Source organism: Globicephala melas, chromosome X, assembly GCF_963455315.2.
Source record: "Globicephala melas chromosome X, mGloMel1.2, whole genome shotgun sequence".
Taxonomy (NCBI): domain Eukaryota; kingdom Metazoa; phylum Chordata; class Mammalia; order Artiodactyla; family Delphinidae; genus Globicephala; species Globicephala melas.
The window spans coordinates 56,513,395-56,533,583 of record NC_083335.1 but is presented as its reverse complement, the minus strand read 5'-3'; the positions used below and the strand labels follow the sequence as shown (position 1 = coordinate 56,533,583).

General features: G+C 36.4%; 1 protein-coding gene across 3 annotated transcripts in view; it reads left to right on the top strand.

The window, feature by feature from the left end:
- Window positions 1–16,359, top strand: part of APOOL (apolipoprotein O like) — a 125,441-nt gene extending 109,082 nt beyond the window's left edge. For 2 of the 3 annotated variants that reach the window (XM_070044681.1, XM_070044680.1), the window contains exons 7-9: window positions 3,024–3,161; window positions 4,758–4,875; window positions 15,810–16,359. In XM_070044681.1, coding sequence (XP_069900782.1) covers window positions 3,024–3,161; window positions 4,758–4,875; window positions 15,810–15,898 — 345 coding nt within the window. In that variant the 3' untranslated portion in view covers window positions 15,899–16,359. The remainder of the gene's footprint in view (window positions 1–3,023; window positions 3,162–4,757; window positions 4,876–15,809) is intronic. The other variant, XM_030850312.3, reaches the window with a different exon arrangement.
- The last annotated feature ends 3,830 nt before the right edge of the window (window positions 16,360–20,189 follow it).

Genomic DNA, 20,189 nt, shown 5'->3' with positions numbered 1-20,189 from the left:
CAGATGAATGGATAAAGAAGGTGTGGCACATGTTTACAGTGGAATATTATTCAGCCATAAAAAGGAATGAAACTGGGTTATTTGTAGTTACGTGAATGGACCTAGAGACCATCATACAGAGTGAAGTAAGTCAGAAAGAGAAAAACAAATACCGTATGCTAACACATATATATGGAATCTGAGGGGGAAAAAAAAAAGGTGATGAGGTACCTAGGGGTAAGATGGGAATAAAGGCACAGAGTTACTAGAGAATGGACTTGAAGATATGGGGAGGGTGAAGGGTAAGCTGTGACAAAGTGTGAGAATGGCATGGACATATATCCACTACGAAACATAAAATAGATAGCTAGTGGGAAGCATCTGCATAGCACAGGTAGATCAGCTCGGTGGTTTAGCTAGTGGGGTGGGATAGGGAGGGTGGGAGGGAGGGAGACGCAAGAGGGAAGAGATATGGGAACATATGTGTATGTATAGCTGATTCACTTTGTTATAAAGCAGAAACTAACACACTATTGTAAAGCAATTATACTCCAATAAAGATATTAAAAAGAAAAAAGATAGTAAACTTAACTGGGAATCAGAAAGAAAAAAAAAGAAAAGATGGACTCTTCAAGAAATGTGTTGGAATAATTGGTTTTTTGGAAAAATACTTAGACCTTTACTAAATATCATGCAAAAATAAATTGCAGGTGGAATAAAGATCTAATGATAAAATATAATGCTATAAAATGTTAGAAGAGAAAAGAGGAATTTTTGTGTAATCTTGGGATAGGAAAGGCTTTCTTAAGCAAAACACAATCCAGAAGTGATCGAAGAAGAAAAATGAATATATTTTACTACATCAAAGTGATACATTTCTGTTGACTACAGTATACCGTATACAAAGTAAATGGATAAATGAAAAACTGGAAGACCTATTTGCAACATATTAACAAAGGATTAAATAATATCCTTCCATATATTAAACACTTCTATAAATCAGTAGGAAAAGAATGAATGCCCTCTATGAAAATTAAGTATATGAACAAGCATTCCACAAAATAAGAAACATAAATGGCCTAATATATGAAAGATGCTTAACTTCATCAGCAATCAAATAAATGAAAATTTAAATAATCATTTATATACTGTTTTTTAGCCTTTCCATTTGACAAAGATTTAAAAAAATCATAACACTTCTGCTGGTAAATGGGACTGGAAAACATATATACTCTTGGTGGGAGTGTAAATTGCTACAGTATAGCACTGACTTTCTAGAGACAATGTGGCAATATTATCAAAAATTAAAATGTATATAATCTTTAATCCAGATATTTCACATCTAGAAATTTTTCCAAGGAAATACCACAACAGTATATGGTCCCAGTTATTTGTGTAAGGGTGCTAATTACAGCAGGCTTATAATTGCCAGTATAAAAAGGGAAGTATTCCATATGCCCATCAACAAGGGATTTGTTAAACAAGTCATAATGCCCATCAATAGGGGATTTGTTAAACGAATTGTGATGTATCCATATAGAATACTAGCTGTGTGGCTGTTAGAAGCAGATCTACTGGCATATAAACTGATATGGAAACATCTCTGTGACATATTGTTAAGCTTTTAAAAAATCACACCTCAATATGTATCACGTGATTCCATTTGTGTTTTAAAAGGAAAAAAAGTGTATGTGTGGGCAGTTTATTTTAAATGTTAATTTAAAACATAATTGAGATTGTAGTTGGTAATCTATTCTTTCTTCTCTTTTTTGCAATTCAGTGGTTCATCATGGATTTCTATCCATGTCAGTGCATATAGATCTACATCATCCCTTTGGTAGATGTATATGTATCAACATTCTGTTTGTTTTAAAATGCTATGTGTGTGCATATATAATGAAGATAAAAGAGTAAAAATTCAAGAAGAATATCCGTACAGTTGTTAACAAAGATTACACTGAGAGGAGGAAGAGGACTTTCGTTACTAGTGGATTGACTGATTTTTCTTAAGTATAGATATATACTTAGCAAAAATAATAAAAATATTTCTATTTAAGGAAGAAAAACATAGTTTTTAAAAATTTATGTTTATAGAAAGTGTAAAACTAGAAAGCGCCTCAAAACCTCTTTAAAGTTTGAGAAATCAATAGCTATTAACATTACTTTAACGATAAGAAAAAAAAAGGATGGGAAAAGAATAGAAAGGAGGAATCAGAAAGAGATTTCTTCCAAAGGAAAAGAGATATGAATGAAAATAATAGCAGCTTCAGGAATTCAGTTAGCATCCTAGCCTCTGCTTTAGTGTGTTTGTAGTTCATTGTTTATTTCACGTTTCTACCAAAAACGTATCATTCTCTAGAGAAATACATTAATTATTTTTCTTTGTGATTGGAGAAAGCAACATAAAAATTTAAGCAAAAGCATTAACTTTTTAGCATCTTAAAATCTTTTTCTCAGTCAGCTGTTTGTTATCTCAAACTGTCTTTCCCAAACTCCTGTTAAACAGAGTTTTAAATTCACGTTACAGTGTGAATGCAAACTATACATTTTTAAGACTTTATTGATTTTTTAGAGTACTTTCAGATTCACGACAAAATTAAGGAGAAAGTACAGAGATTTCTGGTACACCCCCTGCACCCACACATGCATAGCCTCCTCCGTTATCAACATCTTCACCAGAGGGATACATTTTTTACAATTATGAGGCTGTGCACTACCTACTGCGCTAATGAGTCTCCTAAATTTTTTACAATTGATGAGCCTACACTGACACATCATTATCACCAAAAGTCCACAGTTTACATTAGGATTCACTCTTGGTGGTGTACTAAATATATATATTTTAGCCTTTTACATGAGGCAAATAATTTTTCATATAAGATATAGAAAATGAGGCTTTGTGTTCTCATGATCTAGAGATTTATATCTTTATTATTGATTCTGACCTGGGTGTTCTTATAAAATACCAGATGTAAATTTTTTAGTATTTGTTATTTTAACTTTTAGAAGTGTATATTATTTGACTCACTTTTTGTTTTAATTAGGTAACTGGGAAAAAGGCATATGCTACAAGCCAGCAGATTTATGAAGCAGTTAAATCATTGTGGACAAAAAACAACAAAAAAGAGTCACTTCCTGAACCTAAAGAAAAAACTAAGGTAGAGTTTAAATGGACCAAAAAGGTAGATTTTGAGTTTTGTTTGGGTGGGTTTTAGCTTGTAATGAGAGTCCTAGACAGAAGTCAAGGATGGATTGAAAAGAGATGAAGGAATATACTACCTTTGCATGCTATAATTTTCTTTATTTTTCTGTGAAAATTCAATGTATTATTACATACCTAGTACAAATAATAGTGCCTAATACATAGTAAATGAAAAAAATAATAATTTTCTTAATTTTGTATATAGTAATATGAAAAAAACTAAAAATGACTGCTTAGAAGAGAAACAGTTTTTCCTAGAGTTAAGTCCTAAGACATATGTTGCTGTTAGGTCTTTGTAAAGTGTGTATGGTATTCTTGGCAACAATATATGAATAGAGTCCTGAATCATAACATCTTCCATTTTAGTCAACAACATAACATAAAGCCCATTTCACTGGAAGCAATATTAATATTAATTATGGACTAAGCAATGAGGTCTAGATTTTTCGTGTTCTGGTTTGATTTTAAGATGAAATTTTGGATATCTATAAAAGTAAATTCCTTTAGGAATTATGCCATTAAATCAATTTTCACAACTAGAATTTTGATGAGTTAAGCAACAAAGAGTTTGTTTTCTTATAAAAATGTGGAAATCACATATTACATGTTATTGCTTCAAGACAGAATTATATTCTTAACAATCAACCAAAAACAGACTGTTTGAACTTATATAGAAGATTATTTCATAGTTCCTTATTGATTAGTTTTAATCATGTTTCCTATGACACCAGTACTCTCAAACTTGAGAACATTTCATGCTTTGTATTAGGAATAGGGCAGCAAGAACTATTATAGCACATACATTGTAAAGATAGCATTCGTATTAATTTTCAGTCCCTGATACATAGCATTTAAACTCAAGATTGACATAAAATCAATTAGCAAAAGAAAGTCAGTTTGTAACTAAGTTATTTATGGCCTTATTACCAATTGCATTTTGATTTACAGTACTGTATCATTAGCATGCTACAACTTTCCTTATGGCTATTTCTATTTTGAGGAAGGTTTTATAAAATCTTTTTTTTTTACATCTTTATTGGAGTATAATTGCTTTACAATGGTGTGTTAGTTTCTGCTTTATAACAAAATGAATCAGTTATACATATACATATGTTCCCATATCTCTTCCCTCTTGCGTCTCCCTCCTTCCCACCCTCCCTATCCCACCCCTCCAGGTGGTCACAAAGCACTGAGCTGATCTCCCTGTGCTATGCGGCTGCTTCCCACTAGCTATCTACCTTACGTTTGGTAGTGTATATATGTCCATGCCTCTCTCTCGCTTTGTCACAGCTTACCCCTCCCCCTCCCCATATCCTCAAGTCCATTCTCTAGTAGGTCTTGAGCTATTTGTAGTGAGGTGGATAGACCTAGAGTCTGTCATACAGAGTGAAGTAAGTCAGAAAGAGAAAGACAAATACCGTATGCTAACACATATATATGGAATTTAAGGAAAAAAGTGTCATGAAGAACCTAGGGGTAAGACAGGAATAAAGACACATGCTATAATTTTTTAAGATATTTTATTCTTTTAGTAAAATGATTTACTTATGAAAGAAAAATCCTTTTTGGTAAACAGCTAGGAAGCTCTGATGAAATAGAAATACCTGCAAAAACAACTCACAACCTGAAACATTCAGTGCCTTTGTCAACAGAACTCAGCTCTGAAACAAAGACCAAATCAGAATCCACCTCAGGTTTGTTTGGAATAATTCAATTTTGTTTTCATTCTTTTCTTAAATAATTTTATAGTATTATAATTAGTAGTTTGAACTTATTTATGTGTTTTCCTCATAAATGTTTTGTTTTTCTCATATCTGTAGTCTGTGTATCTTTTTAGGTTATGAGGTACTCAGATATGTGGAACTTTTTCTAATTGCCACATAGCTCATAACATAGTTCTTGGCATATGGGAGTAGAGAATAATAGCACTGGCTGGTTGGGTGAGTGAAGCATTTAATCAATTTATAGATGTGAGATTTTTAATCAGGTGGGGGAAAATGTGTCTTTCTGGATTCTACCAGTTTACAGGCTATGACGAGTCACATCTACATAGAAGAAATATCAGGCTTCCATTTCTTGTGCTATCTACCCCTATCAATCTTCTCTTCTACCATCAGTTTTATTTAGTTTAGATACTAAGAACTTTCAGCATCAAATAGTAAAAATAACACAAGTTATATAATATTAATATTTTTGCTAGTATTAGATACAGGCAATTAATACTTTGTGGGACCAAATAGTGACAATTATACTTCCTAGGTAAATACTACCATGGTTTTACTGTGATCAAAAAGAAAGTAACAGAGTGTTTAGTACCATTTCAGTAGTGTATTCACATAAACTCACCAGTCACTGGTTTATGTAGGTTTATCTATACCAAGTAAATGGTACTATGCATTAAGTTGTCTTATTACAAATAGGACCAACTCAGAGGTAGAGAATTAGGGAATAATGAAAATATCTCCCCTTTACCGAGCAACTACTGTGGTGCAAAGAACTGTTAGTATGTTATGTTATTCAATCCTCTCCCAAAAAGCAAAACAAAAAAACTCTGGTATATATGTAATTATAATTGTTTTATGATAAAGAGACTGAGACTCAGGGAGCTTAAGTAACTTGCCCAAAATTATAGTTTATGAATAGAGTTGTGTTTATAGTCCAGATATTACTGACACCAAAGTTCCAGCACTTTCCATTGCATATAGATTATCTAATTTAAAGCCAGAGTTTAGTCTCTAATTTCAGCCTCCTCCTCTCTTACTTAATCTTTATAAAAGCTGTCACTGAGTAAACCTGATTTGAGTTTTACTATTTCCTGTCACGTCTCCTTTCTAATCAAGATAAGTTATACAGTGTTTAGACTCTCTCTGAGTAATCCCCAGTTGATCGTATTCCCACAGGCATATAATATATCTGGTCATTTCTCTAAATGCCTGTCAACTCCAGAGATCTTTGTGGAGATGTTGCAGCTTCACAATGGGACCAAACCATCCCCAGCCAATGTCTTTTCTTCACATATCTGGATTCTGGAACATTTTGCCTGCCTGTCATGGGTAATGTGGTAAATGAAAAGCATTCTAAGGAGACATGTAGAAGAGAGAAATACCCAGTACTATTCATCCTTATATAGTATTCAGATTTGATTATACTTGAGACCCTTGAGACTATTTCCACATTTCATATGCAATCCCAAAGGTCCAAGACACAGAAAACAGTAGTGATTATGAGTACAGGTTTTAGAATAGAACCTGGATCTGAATCCTAAATCCAACATTTACTAGTTTTATTGCCTGGGGCAAGTTATCTAATACCTCAAGCCTTGGTCTCCTCATCTGTAAAAGGAGGACAATAATAGTGTTTTTCTGACATGCTTGTTGTGAGGATTAAATGAGATATTGCATGTAAAGCAAAAAGTACAACGTCAAGCACATACTAAGTTCTCAGTACGTGTTAGAAGATATCATTATCATTGGCCTAGAGTAATTAGCCATTTTGCCGATAAACAAATTTATTGTCATTGAGCACACTTTGGGAGCACATTACTTAGCTAGGGAACCTAGCCATGGCCACCACTTCTCACCATACAGAATAGATTGGGTGTACTGTCCAACTATATATCATGGCTCTGAATATGAGTTTGGTTGTTCTCTATCATCCATATACATTTATGCCAATAACTTATTTTGGGAATCACAAATTTGGAAATTTGGTGACATGGACCTCTTCAAAATCTGATGAAAGCAGAATGAAATCTCTCACAGTCTCACAAGATTAATGTCCCTCTCAGAGGTTGGCAAACTATGGACCCTGTGCCAAATCTGGCTCACGGACTATTTTTGTACATTTCACAAATGGTTCCTATGTGATTAAAATAGTTTAAAAATAAAAATAAAAATATTTCATGACAAGTTAAAATTGTATGAAATTCAAATTCCAGTGTCCATAAATAAATAAAGTTTTATTGGAACACAGCCACACTCATTGTGTATTGTCTTGTCTGTGGCTGCTTTCACCCTAAAATGGCAGAGTTGAGTGGTTGTGATGGAGACCTTATGGTTTACAAAGTTGAAAATGTTTACTTTGGCCCTGTGCAAAGTTTGCTGATTTCTGTATTAGAGGGATGATGTATGCCATATATACATGACTCATCTTCCCCTTTTGATATTTCCCAGATTATTTTATAAGTCATAACACTAAATAGTCAAACTCAGAACCCTGAAGGGCAAAACCAAATTTCCTACAGTCTTTTAGTGTGAGGGAGACAGAAACTCAGGCTGTCAATCAGAAGCTAGAGAGTATCATACCTGAGGAGGAGGGAGGAACCAGAGGTTGACTGACTCTTACTATAACTGCAGCTCAGCTCAGTGCCTGATTGGAGTGAGATGATAAGTACTTCACCCTTCCTAAAAGAGGAAAAGGGTCCCCCCTCTGGCCGATGATATCATCTGGAGCTTCTTCAGTTCTTTTTTACACGGTGTCCACCATACAAATAAAATACTAATCATGCAAAGAGGCAGGAAGATGTGACTAACAAAAGAGAAAAAAAATAACAGCAGACCCACAGGTGATCTAAATACTGAAGTTAGCAGAAAAGCACTTTAACTATTACTAATATGTCAAATGGAAAACATGATGAACAAAATGGATAAAAAGATGGAGAATTTCACAGAAAGTTGAAATCTATTAAAAAATCAAGTGGATATTCTAGATGTGAAAAATACAGTACATGAAATTATGAACTCATTGGATAGGTTTAATAGCAGATCATATATAAAAAGAGGACAGAAATAATGAACTCAAATACAGAACAATAAAAAAATAGCCAAACTGAAGTACAGAGAGAAAAAAGATTGGAAAGAATAGAACAGCATGTGAAACTACTTTGCAATGACTAATATCTTTTAGTGTTTCAGTTACTGAAAAGCTGAATACTGAATATCATCCCAATTTTATACAAAAGAAACAAAAATAGAATTTCTAACATTCGTAACTTCACTCAGCAATTTATTAGTGATCTGTCCTATTTTTTTTGTACCTAACTTGCTTAAAATATAAATGAGATAAGACGTGAACTAAATTATCAGTGAACAGATAACACCTAATGGCTATTTGAGATAATAATTCATTGCTGTTTTATAACTTTAAATATCTTTATTCCTTTCCTGTTTGTATAACACCAGCTTTTTTTAAAGTCTACTAAAAAAAACTAAGCATAAATTGTTTTTCATTAGAGATTTAAATATGATAAAGTACAAAGAAAATCATTACAATGATTAGGGGATTGAGATTCAAGAAGAGTTTTTATGATTGGTAATTCTTTGGGAGGACAGAGATCCCTGGATCAAAAGGGATGAAGAAATTTCTAAGAGGAAAGATATAATCCTTAATTACTCAGAAAAGCATGAGATGACCCTTTAAAAAAAAAGACAGAAATCAAATGACCTAGGTTGAATGGTTCTAAACCAGAGGGATCCACATCACAATTTCTTGAGTTTTTTTTTTTTCTAAAATTCACTCTAACAAGAATTATAAATCAGAATCTCCAGAGGTGAGGCCTCCAAGCAGGTGGATTGTAGGAAAAGCTCCTCAGGGAATTCTCTATGCATATTCCTCTAGTTAATAATATCTGACATAAGCTATGGATAAACTAAAAATTTGAAGCCTTTCAACAAATTTTGAGAGGTGTAGCTCTAAAGGCAAAGGAGCCTTTCAAATTTAGGTGATCGGACCCTTTGACCATATTTTGGACAAGAATATAAATTAAGGTAGTGAGTAGAAGTGTTAGAGAACTTAGTCAATTGGTTGAAATTGTTAATAAAATTAGACACATTCAGACTTACATAAAATAACTATTTGTCAATGCTTACTATAGTATGTCTGTTTGATTAAAAAAAACATTGATTAAACTATTTCATAGTATACTTTTCACTTGTACTGAGCAAAGGCTTCCACCAGGTGGCAGTAAAGATGCATTTGGGAAAGAAGCAGACAGAACCACTAAGCTTAACCTTTTCTGTGTGCTACAGACCCCTTCTCAGAATGTTTTAAATGCATAAACTAAAATGCATAGTAATGTATGAGCTTCCTTAATTGTGTTAATCAACAGTATCTAACAACATATCTGATTAAGGCTATAATTTTGAAGTAGTAGTAAGTGTAAATATTTCAAGATATCTGCAGCTGCAGCATGATTCTCTGTGATTTCTATTAGTGACAAAGTCTAAGGTACCATGAATAGTATTGTGGTTTGTTGCCTGCATTCATTATCGAAGAAAACGTTCATCTTCAGTCAAAGGTTAATGAAAATAAAGACAGATTTTCCCCTTCAACTTCATAGATCACATGAATTCTATCCACAGACCTCCCTCCCCCAAAGGGATCCCAGTTTAAAAATCTGTCTGTGGAGAACTGTATTAATGTCATAGATAGTGATTATTTAAGATCTGGCTGTTTTTAAAATATACTTAGTGGTGAAATTACATATAGGTCTATCCCAGTTCATAAAGCAGAAACTGTTTATGAAAAGGTAGGTGTAAAATAAATAACTGTATGTAAATTTTTCCCCTTCAGTTTCATCATAAAACTGGAAATTAATTTCCTCTATGGAAAAAAGGTGTGTCTTCCAAATGTAAAAAAGAAATCATTTCAAAATGAATCAGAGTTTGAAAAACATTTAAAATAAAAACAAGTTTGTGAAAAACATATTTTTAGTCTTATGTCACAAAGTAAATATAAAAATTGTTCTTACCTACTTACCATGCATAGGGTATTGTATGTACCACTTTGTGTGCATTATGTTGAATACTAAAAATAAATAATTAACATTGTTACTGCTCTAAGCCCCATTTTACAGAAGAGCCAGGGTTGTGTTTATTTCAGATTTTTCTTGTTTCTTGAGGTAGGATTGTATTGTTATAATCTTCTGTCTTAGAACTGCTTTTGCTGCATCCCGTAGGTTTTGGGTCATCATGTTTTCATTGTCATTTATTTCTAGGTAATTTTTTATTTCCTCTTTGATTTCTTCAGTGATCTCTTGGTTGTTTAGTAGCATATTGTTTACCCTCCATTTGTATTTTTTACAGTATTTTTTCCTGTAATTGATATCTAGTCTTATAGCGTTGTGGTCAGAAAAGATGCTTGATACAATTTCAATTTTCTTAAATTTACCAAGGCTTGATTTGTGACCAAGGATGTAATCTATCCTGGAGAATGTTCCATGTGCACTTGAGAAGAAAGTATATTCTGTTGTTTTTGGATGGAATGTCCTATAAATATCAATTAAGTCCATCTGGTCTGTTGTGTCATTTAAAGCTTGTGTTTCCTTTATTTTGGGTTTGGATGATGTCTGTCCATTGGTGTAGGTTGGACGTTAAAGTTGCCTACTATTATTGTGTTACTGTTGATTTCCCATTTTATGGTTGTTAGCATTTGCCTTATGTATTGAGGTGCTCCTATGTTGGGTGCATAGATATTTCCAATTGTTATATCTTCTTTTTGGATTGATCCCTTGATCATTATGTAGTGTACTTCTTTGTCTCTTGTAATAGTCTTTATTTTAAAGTCTATTTTGTCTGATATGAGAATTGCTACTCCAGCTTTCTTTTGATTTCCCTTTGTATGGAATATCTTTTTCCATTCCCTCACTTTCAGTCGGTGTGTGCCCCTAAGTCTGAAGTGGGTCTCTTGTAGACAGCATATATATGGGTCTTGTTTTTGTATCGATTCAGCCAGTCTGTGTCTTTTGGGTGGAGCATTTAATCGATTTACATTTAAGGTAATTATTGATATGTATGTTCCTATTCCCATTTTCTTAATTGTTTTGGGTTTGTTATTGTAGGTCTTTTCCTTCTCTTGTGTTTCCAGCCTAGAGAAGTTCCTTTAGCATTTGTTGTAAAGCTGGTTTGGTGGTGCTGAATTCTCTTTTGATTTCTCTGTCAAACCTGAATGAGATCCTTGCTGGATAGAGTAATCTTGGTTGTCGGTTTTTCCCTTTCATCACTTTAAATATGTCCCACCACTCCCTTCTGGCCTGTAGAGTTTCTGCTGAAAGATCAGCTTTTAACCTTCTGGGGATTCCCTTGTATGTTATTTGTTGTTTTTCCATTCCTGCTTTTAATATTTTTTCTTTGTGTTTAATTTTTGCTAGTTTGATTAATATGTGTCTTGGTGTGTTTCTCCTTGGGTTTATCCTGTATGGGACTCTCTGTGCTCCCTGGACTTGATTGACTATTTCCCTTCCCATGTTGGGGAAACAACTATAATCTCTTCAGATATTTTCTCAGACCTTTTCTTTTTTTCTTCTTCTTCCGGGACACCTATAATTCGAATGTTGGTGTGCTTAATGTTGTCCCAGAGGTCTCTGAGACTGGCCTCCATTATTTTCATTCTTTTTTCTTTATTCTGCTCCTCAGCAGTTATTTCCACCATTCTATCTTCCAACTCACTTATCCGTTCTTCTGCCTCAGTTATTCTGCTATTGATTCCTTCTAGAGTATTTTTAATTACAGTTATTGTGTTGTTCATCACTGTTTGTTTGCTGTTTAGTTCTTCTAGGTCCTTGTTAAACATTCTTGTCTTTATTCTATTTCCAAGATTTTGGATCATCTTTACTATCATTACTCTGAATTCTTTTTCAGGTAGTTTGCCTATTTCCTCTTCATTTATTTGGTCTTGTGGGTTTTTATCTTGCTCTTTTGCCTGTAAGATATTTCTCTGTCTTCTCATTTTGTCTAATTTACAGTATTTGAGGTCTCCTTTCGCTAGGCTGCAGGATTGTAGTTCCTCTTGCTTCTGTTCTCTGCCACTGGTGGTGGGGTTGGTCCAGTGTCTTGTGTAGGCTTCCTGATGGGAGGGACTGGTGCCTGCATTCTGGTGGTGGAGCTGGGTCTTTTCCCTCTGATGAGCAGGGCCGTGTCAGATGGTGTGTTTTGGGGTGTCTGTGAGCTTAGTATGACTTTAGGTTTTCTGTGTGCTGACAGGTGGGTTTGTGTTCCTATCTTGTTTGTTGTTTGGTGTGAGGCATCCAGCACTGGGAGCTGCTGGCAGTTGGGTGGAGCTGGGTCTTAGATTCAGATAGAGGCCTCCATGAGAGCGCTAGGTGATTAATCTTCCCTGGGGCTGGGAATTCTTTAGTGGTCCAGCATCCTCGACTTGGTGCTCCCACTCCGGAGCCTCAGGCCTGACTTCTGGTCGAGGGACCAAGACCCCACAAGTTGCTCGTCCCAGCGATAAAGGGGATTAAAAAAAAAAAAAACACTAACAAAACCCCAGACAAATGGTAAAGAGTAAAATCAAACAAACAGAAACAAGGAAACACACACAAACACACACACACAAAACAGAAAACAGAACCAGATAAATCAAATAGCAAGAGACCAGACAAACCAAAGAACCCAAGAACAAAATCAAAGAATTAAGAAGAAAGCTGACAAAAACTCAAAACCAAAAAACAAAACCAAAGCAGAGTGCCAACTGAAAGATAAAGCAAAGAAACAAAACAAGACAGAACAACAGAAAAGCAATGTAGAAACAAATATAAAAAAATAAAAGAAAAAATATATTAAAGAAAAAAAAGGAACAAACAAAACCAGAGCCAAATACAACAAAAAGCAAGAGAACAGCCAGACAAATAGAAGAACTCAAAAATGAAATCAAACAATTAGGATTAAAACTAACAAAAACACATAACCTAAAACCAAAACCAGAGCGTGTGCCATGCCAGCCAACTGAAGAATAAAGCAAGGAAACAGAACAAACCTATAAAAGTGATTTTTAAAAAATAATAATAATAAAATAAAAAGGGAAAAAAACAGGACAACAGAAAAGCAAAGTAGAAATAGAAATATATTAAAAAAGAAAAACACATTAAAGAAAAAGAGGAAAAGAAGGGAAAAGAACACAACAGAAAAGCAAAGTATAAATAGAAATATATTAAAAAATAGAAATACGTTATAAAACACAGAGATCCCAAAAGACTAAAAAAAAGAAACAACAACAAACAAAAACAGAAAAAGAAACCAAAAAATAATCTAGAACAAACAACAGAAGGAATCAAAACATAATAAAATTAATAGTAATAATTATGTTTCCCTGGGGTCTCCACGGTAATTGTCCTTGCACACGCTGTGAACCACAGCCCAAGAGGCTCTCCTCTGCCTCTGGGCTGGTCTCCGGACCTGCTGTGGGCCCTGTGGGTACCACTCTGACTCTGATCTGGCCCACTACCTGTGTGCACTTGCCCCCAAATTCCACAGCTGCCAGAGCTAGACCATTTTCATTTGTGGGAACACTCACTGTCTACTCAGATATTCCATAGATGCAGGGTCTACCTAGCTGATTGCAGGGATTTAATCTGCAGCTTGTGCAGCTAATGGAAAGATTTTCAGTCTTCTTCCTTAGTCCCCCCCATCCCTGAGTTTCAGCTTTGGTTTTATCCCCATCTCTACGTGTGGTCCACCCACAGGTGTCTGGTCCTGAGGCTGCCTTGGAGCTCTTGGGTCAGCCCCGGGAGGACCAGGCACAGAGGTGGTATGACTGCTTGGATCGCAGGAGCCCTGGTGGCACCAAATGTGCAGAGAAGCCAGCAGCTACAGGCAAAAGAGATATGGCCCTAGTGAGGGCCTTTTCTGGCACCCAGCGTAATATGTATGAGGGCCAGCCCTGGCCGGGGTTTTTCTGGCACCCGGCAGCAGGTGTGTGAGGGCCAGCCCTGAGAGGGCTTTTATTTTTATTACCCCGCAGCCAGTGCGTGAGGGCCAGCTCTAAGGGGGCTTTTTTTATTGCTCAGCAGCCAGTGCACAGGAGCCATCCCTGAGCAGGCTTCTTTTATTGTCATTGTCAGGCGCTGGCATGTGGGAAGAGGCTCAATAGTGGCTCCTCCACTTACGTGTGACTCAGCAATAGTGCCCTGCTTCCATGGTAGTCTGGTCTTCCTCCATAGGCATTCACTGCTGTGGATTTTCTCCCTCCTGTCTCCTCAGTCCGTCGCACAGCCAACAGCAGTTCTCGCTCTGGGCCTGTTCTCCAATCCCCACGCACCAACTCCCAGCCCCCTTGCACACCTGTGAACACATGTCCCAGTCTGGGGTACGTAGGGCTGTGGTATGGACCATCTGTATTTCTTACTCTGTCCTGTTTGCCACAGATCGGCTGTGTCACCCTCTTCCGACAGCCTCAAATGCTTCCCTTCTGTCCAAATTGATTTCCCTGTCAGAGAGGGGGTTTCCTCAAATTCAGGAATCTCTCTGCTTCAGCTCCCCAACCCCAGGGTGCTCTTCCCATCCTGCCTCCTCTCTTCTTTTTTCTGTCCTACCCAGTTATGAAGGGATCTGTATAGTCCTTTCGTCCAAGGTCTTCTGCTAGTTTTCAGCTGGTGTTCCATGAGAATTGTTGCATCTATAGATGTAGTCCTGCTGCACCCATGGAGAGAGATGAACTCCATATCCATCTACTCCACCACCATCTTGACTCTCCTCTCCTAATGTTCTTAACCTCAAAAAGTTGCAGTATCCAAAGGGCTCATTTCTTGGACCTCTTTTCTGATGTTCTGGAAGACTTCATATGGTCTCATAGTTTTAAATGCCATATATAGGCTAGGAGCATAAAATTTATAAACCAGCACAGGCTACTCCTGTGCTGAACTCTAGATTCACATTTCTAACTGCTTACTCAATATTTGTATTCAGATGTCTAGTTAGCAATTCAAATATAGCACATCCAAAACTTAACACTTCGTTTGCCTTCTCCCAAACATGGTTCTACACTTTCCCCTATCTCAGTAAATGTCAACTCCACTCTTCTAGTTTCTCAAGTTAAAGAGTCTCACTCACACAACATATTGAGTCCATTTAGGAAATCTTGTCCATTCTACCTTAAGAAGTTATCCAGAATCCAGTACCTTTTCACCACCTCCACTGCTACTGCCCTAATAAAAGCCATCAGCATCTCCCTCCTGGGGTACTGCAATAGCTTCGTAACTGCTCTCCCTACTTCCATGCTTGTTTCCCTATACTCTCTTCTCCCCATAGCCAAGAGTAATCTTTTAAAAAACATAACATCATGTCACTCCTCTGCTCAAAACTGTCCAGAGACTTCTCATCTCTTAGAATAAGGAGAAAAACTTTGCCATGGCCCTATGTGGCCTGACCTTCCATTGTTTTCTGATCATACCTCCTACCACTCTCATTGTACCCACCATCAGCATATCTTGCCAACTCTGTTCTAGCCATACTGGCCATTTTATGGCTCCTCAGACATGCCTAAGTTCTATTACACTTGCTGCCTGCTCTTCCTGTAAGGCATTTCCCTCAGATATCTACAGGGCTCACACCTTCACCTCCTTCAGTTCTTTGCTCAAATATAGAAGGCTTTCCCTGGCCACCCTATTTAAAACTGCAAACCACCCAAGCACTCCATATGCCCCTCCTTCCTGATTTATTTAATTTTTTTTTTGCGTAGCACTTACCACCTTCTGGTATGTCATTTAGTTTATTGTCTCTCTCACCCAACTTGAATGTTAGGTCCATGTTGGCAGACATTTTTATCTGTTTTGTTCGCTGATGTGTGCCCCATATCAACAGGAAATTTGTTAAATGAATGACTAATATTTTTCATTTTAATACTTTATCAGGTGCTACACAGTTTATGGCTGACCCCAAGCTCATGGATCACGGGCAGTCCCATCCAGAAGATGTAGATATGTACAGCACTAGAAGCTGAAATAGTCTGCATAGAGAACTACAAGATGTGTGAAGTTGCGAATAACAGTGAAAAAAATCATGTAATGGGTAACTGTGATGCATGGAGTATAATTTAAACCAAGTTTTTCCCTTACATCTTCTAATGTACAGTTAGACAAATCACATAAGTGATTAAAACTCAAATTGAATACAATCCGAACAATACTAAATGATCGATGAGGAGGCAGAGGTAAAAGTATTAGGATGCATTTGGTGATTTTTAAGGGTATTTATAAAAAAATAAAAGTAAATATATGAACACTGATGAGACTAAAATCTGAAAAAAATATGTATGTGTGTATATAATTATGTATATATATGCACATATATGTTTGTTTAACTTTTATGAATTAATGTCAGCCAAATTAGAATTGTGTGTGGAAGGATGTGTTCCCTCCCCCTCTGTTTTTCATTTCCCAGAGCTGGAATAAAATATCCATATTTTATGACACTTGGGCTTGGCTTTGTCTCTGTTTTATTAATGTTAACTCCTCTTAAATGTCCCAAAATACCTCTAACTATTTGAGAGGAACATATGCTACATGGGACCCCCAATGCTGCTTAGCATTCCTTCTACTGGTTCCTGGGTGGTTTCCTATTCTGTTTTCCAGGAGAGGCATTACAGACCTTTTATTCTCAAACCTCCTATACCTGCCAATGATGACTGTCTCCTATTACATAGAGAAAAAAATAAGTTATTACACATAGTTTTTCCCAACTTCTTCACATCTACCTTCAAGACTTACCTCTTTTCAGCCATGCATCCCCCTTTTCTAAAGCTAATGCTTCTATTTGTGTTCCTGATCTCCTCCTTTCCTATCTTTTCCAGTACCATATTCCATCCCATTTAATCTTCAGTCTTTGGTTTCTCTTTTCATTCATTTTGTTTTCTCAATCTCTAAATAGCTTCAGATCTTCTTTATCCAAAGACAACAGTAACAAAAACCTTTCCCCAACTCTACCTCTTCCTCTTGAGCTATCTTTTCTTTCTCTTTCCTATGATTTTCAGACTTCATAAAACAGTAATTAATGTCACTTTCTTACTTCCTCACTTTCAATTCCTCTCTAAGTTGTGACACCTTGGCCTCTATACCTACTTGAATATTCTGTAATGTTTGACTCTTGACCACTCCCTCCTAAAATTCAGTTCTCCCTTTGGTGTCATTGCTGCTCCTCTTGTTATTCTTCATTCTTCTCTTGCTCTGAATCCCTTAAATTCTGAGGCTCCTCAGGTTGCATTTCTAGTCTTTTCTCATTCTGTGCTCTCTCATTTCCATTCAACATACTTTACTGACTTCAGCTACCATTTATATGTCATTATTATTTATATTTCCAGCTCCTATATTTCTCCAGAAGTGTATAGCTATCTTTCTAATTATTTGTTAGTCATATCCACCTAATATCCCATAGATATCCTCAATGTCAATAGACTTAAAACTAAATTGTCTCTACATCTCTCTCATTTCTGTTTTTCTCAAATCTTTTCTACCTTCTCTAATCCTTGCTGTCATTCAAGTCTTCTTCATCACTTTCGTGGATTATTATAGTAGCCCCTGGTTAATCTGCCTGATATCAATCTTGCTTTTTGTCATTTAACAATGCATTCTCCTTATAGGTAACAGTAAACCAGTTAACTGTAGCTTAAATAAGTGAGAGTCTATTTAAAGTCTGGGAATTGGTCAGTACAGGGTTGGTATAGTGGCTCATTGGTATCATCAAGGATCTAGACATTTTCTCTTTCTACTCTGCTCTTTAGCATGTTGATTTGTCACCTCATGATCACAAAATGGCTCCTATACCTCTGGGGAACACATACACACTCAGAGTAGGAAGAAGGGTTACAGAAACTGTACCAGATGCTTCTGACCCCCTTTTATCAGAGAAGTAAGTGCTTCCTCAAAAGACTTATGTCTATATCTTGACCAGAATTTGTCATGTAAGCCACATTTAGCTCAAGGAAGATTGGCAAGTCACATTTTTGTCTATGGAGAGAAAGGCAAGGGGTAAGGGATTTGGAATGGGTGTTGAGTTTAAGCTAACACACAGTGTCTGCCACCTTGTTCTTCTAACCCATCTGTCATATTATTATGACATAGTTATGTTTCTAACAACTGTTTTGGGTAGTTGTGTTCCTGAAGTCCTCAGTGGCTAATCATTGCCTACAGAATCAAATCAAGACCCCTTAGTATGACATACAAAGCCCTTAATATATGATCCCAACTAAACTTTAATCCTTCCTTCCTTCTCTCCACCCACCGTACTGCCAATGTATGTTATATATTATCTATAACTTACCACTTGCCTCTTGAACATGCTTTGCTATTTTATGTCTCTTTTTCTCTGCCTATGTTGGTGTTTCCTCTTAGGATTTTTTCTGTCTCATCCTGCTTCATTCCAGCTTCCTACTCATCCTTCAAACCTATCCTTTCTCAGTTTTCCAAGGTAGGATATAGATGCGCTCTCCTGTACATTCCCTTACATTTGGTATTTATAGCTGTGATAGCACATACATTTTATTATAAAACTAAAACTAGGTTAGTATTTTTTCACTTACAAGGCTCCTTGTGGGTATGACTGAATCATATATTTGTGTAGCTTTTATGCCCATGAATACCTGGTATGTAGTAGAAACTCACATGTTCTACCATGCTGGTTGTAACACAGAATTATAATTATTTTGCACCCTATCAAAAGGCTTACATTCTACTAGAAAGGATAGAAACATACACAAATACAGTGTTCTATGTAGTATCTTCCCTAAGATAGGTACTACAAAAGAACTATGGATGCTCAGAGATGGAACGTAGTTCTGAGATGAAGTTAAGGAGGCAGTGGTCCTTGATCTGCTCAAGGTGGGGAAGCAGTTCACTTGCTAGTTTTTTATAGGTAAGCTTTTCAAAATTAAGCTTCAGCATTTTAAATAAATTTTTTTACCTCAGATCTGTTTATAAACAAATGCACCGATATTTCATCAAATCCAAGAAAAAAGTGCTGCCAGGTCACCTTATCTTTGATAAAGGAGGCAAGAATATACATTGGAGAAAAGACAGCCTCTTCAATAAGTGGTGCTGGGAAAACTGGACAGGTACATGTAAAAGTATGAAATTAGAACACTCTCTGACACCATACAAAACAATAAACCCAAAATGGATTAAAGATCTAAATGTAAGGCTAGACACTATCAAACTCTTAGAGGAAAACATAGGCAGAACACTCTGTGACATAAATCACAGCAAGATCCTTTTTTTGTTTTTTTTTTTGCGGTTCGCGGGCCTCTCACTGTTGTGGCCTCTCCCGTTGCAGAGCACAGGCTCCGGACACGCAGGCTCAGGGGCCATGGCTCACGGGCTTAGCTGCTCCGTGGCATGTGGGATCTTCCCGGACCAGGGCACGAACCTGTGTCCCCTGCATTGGCAGGCAGACTCTCAACCACTGCGCCATCAGGGAAGCCCTTTTTGACACACCTCCTAGAGAAATGGAAATAAAAACAAAAATAAACAAATGGGACCTAATGAAACTTCAAAGCTTTTGCACAGCAAAGGAAACCATAAACAAGACCAAAAGACAACTGTCAAAATGGGAGAAAATATTTGCAAATGAAGCAACTGACAAAGGATTAATCTCCAAAACATACAAGCAACTCATGCAGCTCAATATCAAAAAACGAAACAACCCAATCCAAAAATGGGCAGAAGACCTAAATAGACATTTCTCCAAAGAAGATATACAGATTGCCAATAAACACATGAGAGAATGCTCAACATCATTAATCATTAGAGAAATGCTAATCAAAACTACAATGAGATATCATCTCACACCGGTCAGAATGGCCATCATTAAAAAATCTAGAAACAAATGCTGGAGAGGGTGTGGAGAAAAGGGAACCCTCTTGCACTGTTGGTAGGAATGTAAATTGATACAGCCACTATGGAGAACAGTATGAACGTTCCTTAAGAAACTAAAACTGGAACTACCATATGACCCAGCAATCCCACTACTGGGCATATACCCTGAGAAAACCATAATTCAAAAAGTCATGTACCAAATTGTTCATTGCAGCTCTATTTACAATAGCCAGGACATGGAAGCAACCTAAGTGTCCATCAACAGATGAATGGATAAAGAAGATGTGGCACATATATACAACGGAATATTACTCAGCCATAAAACGAAACGAAATTGAGTTATTTGTAGTGAGGTGGATGGACCTAGAGTCTGTCATACAGAGTGAAGTAAGGCAGGGAGAGAAAAACAAATACCATATGCTAACA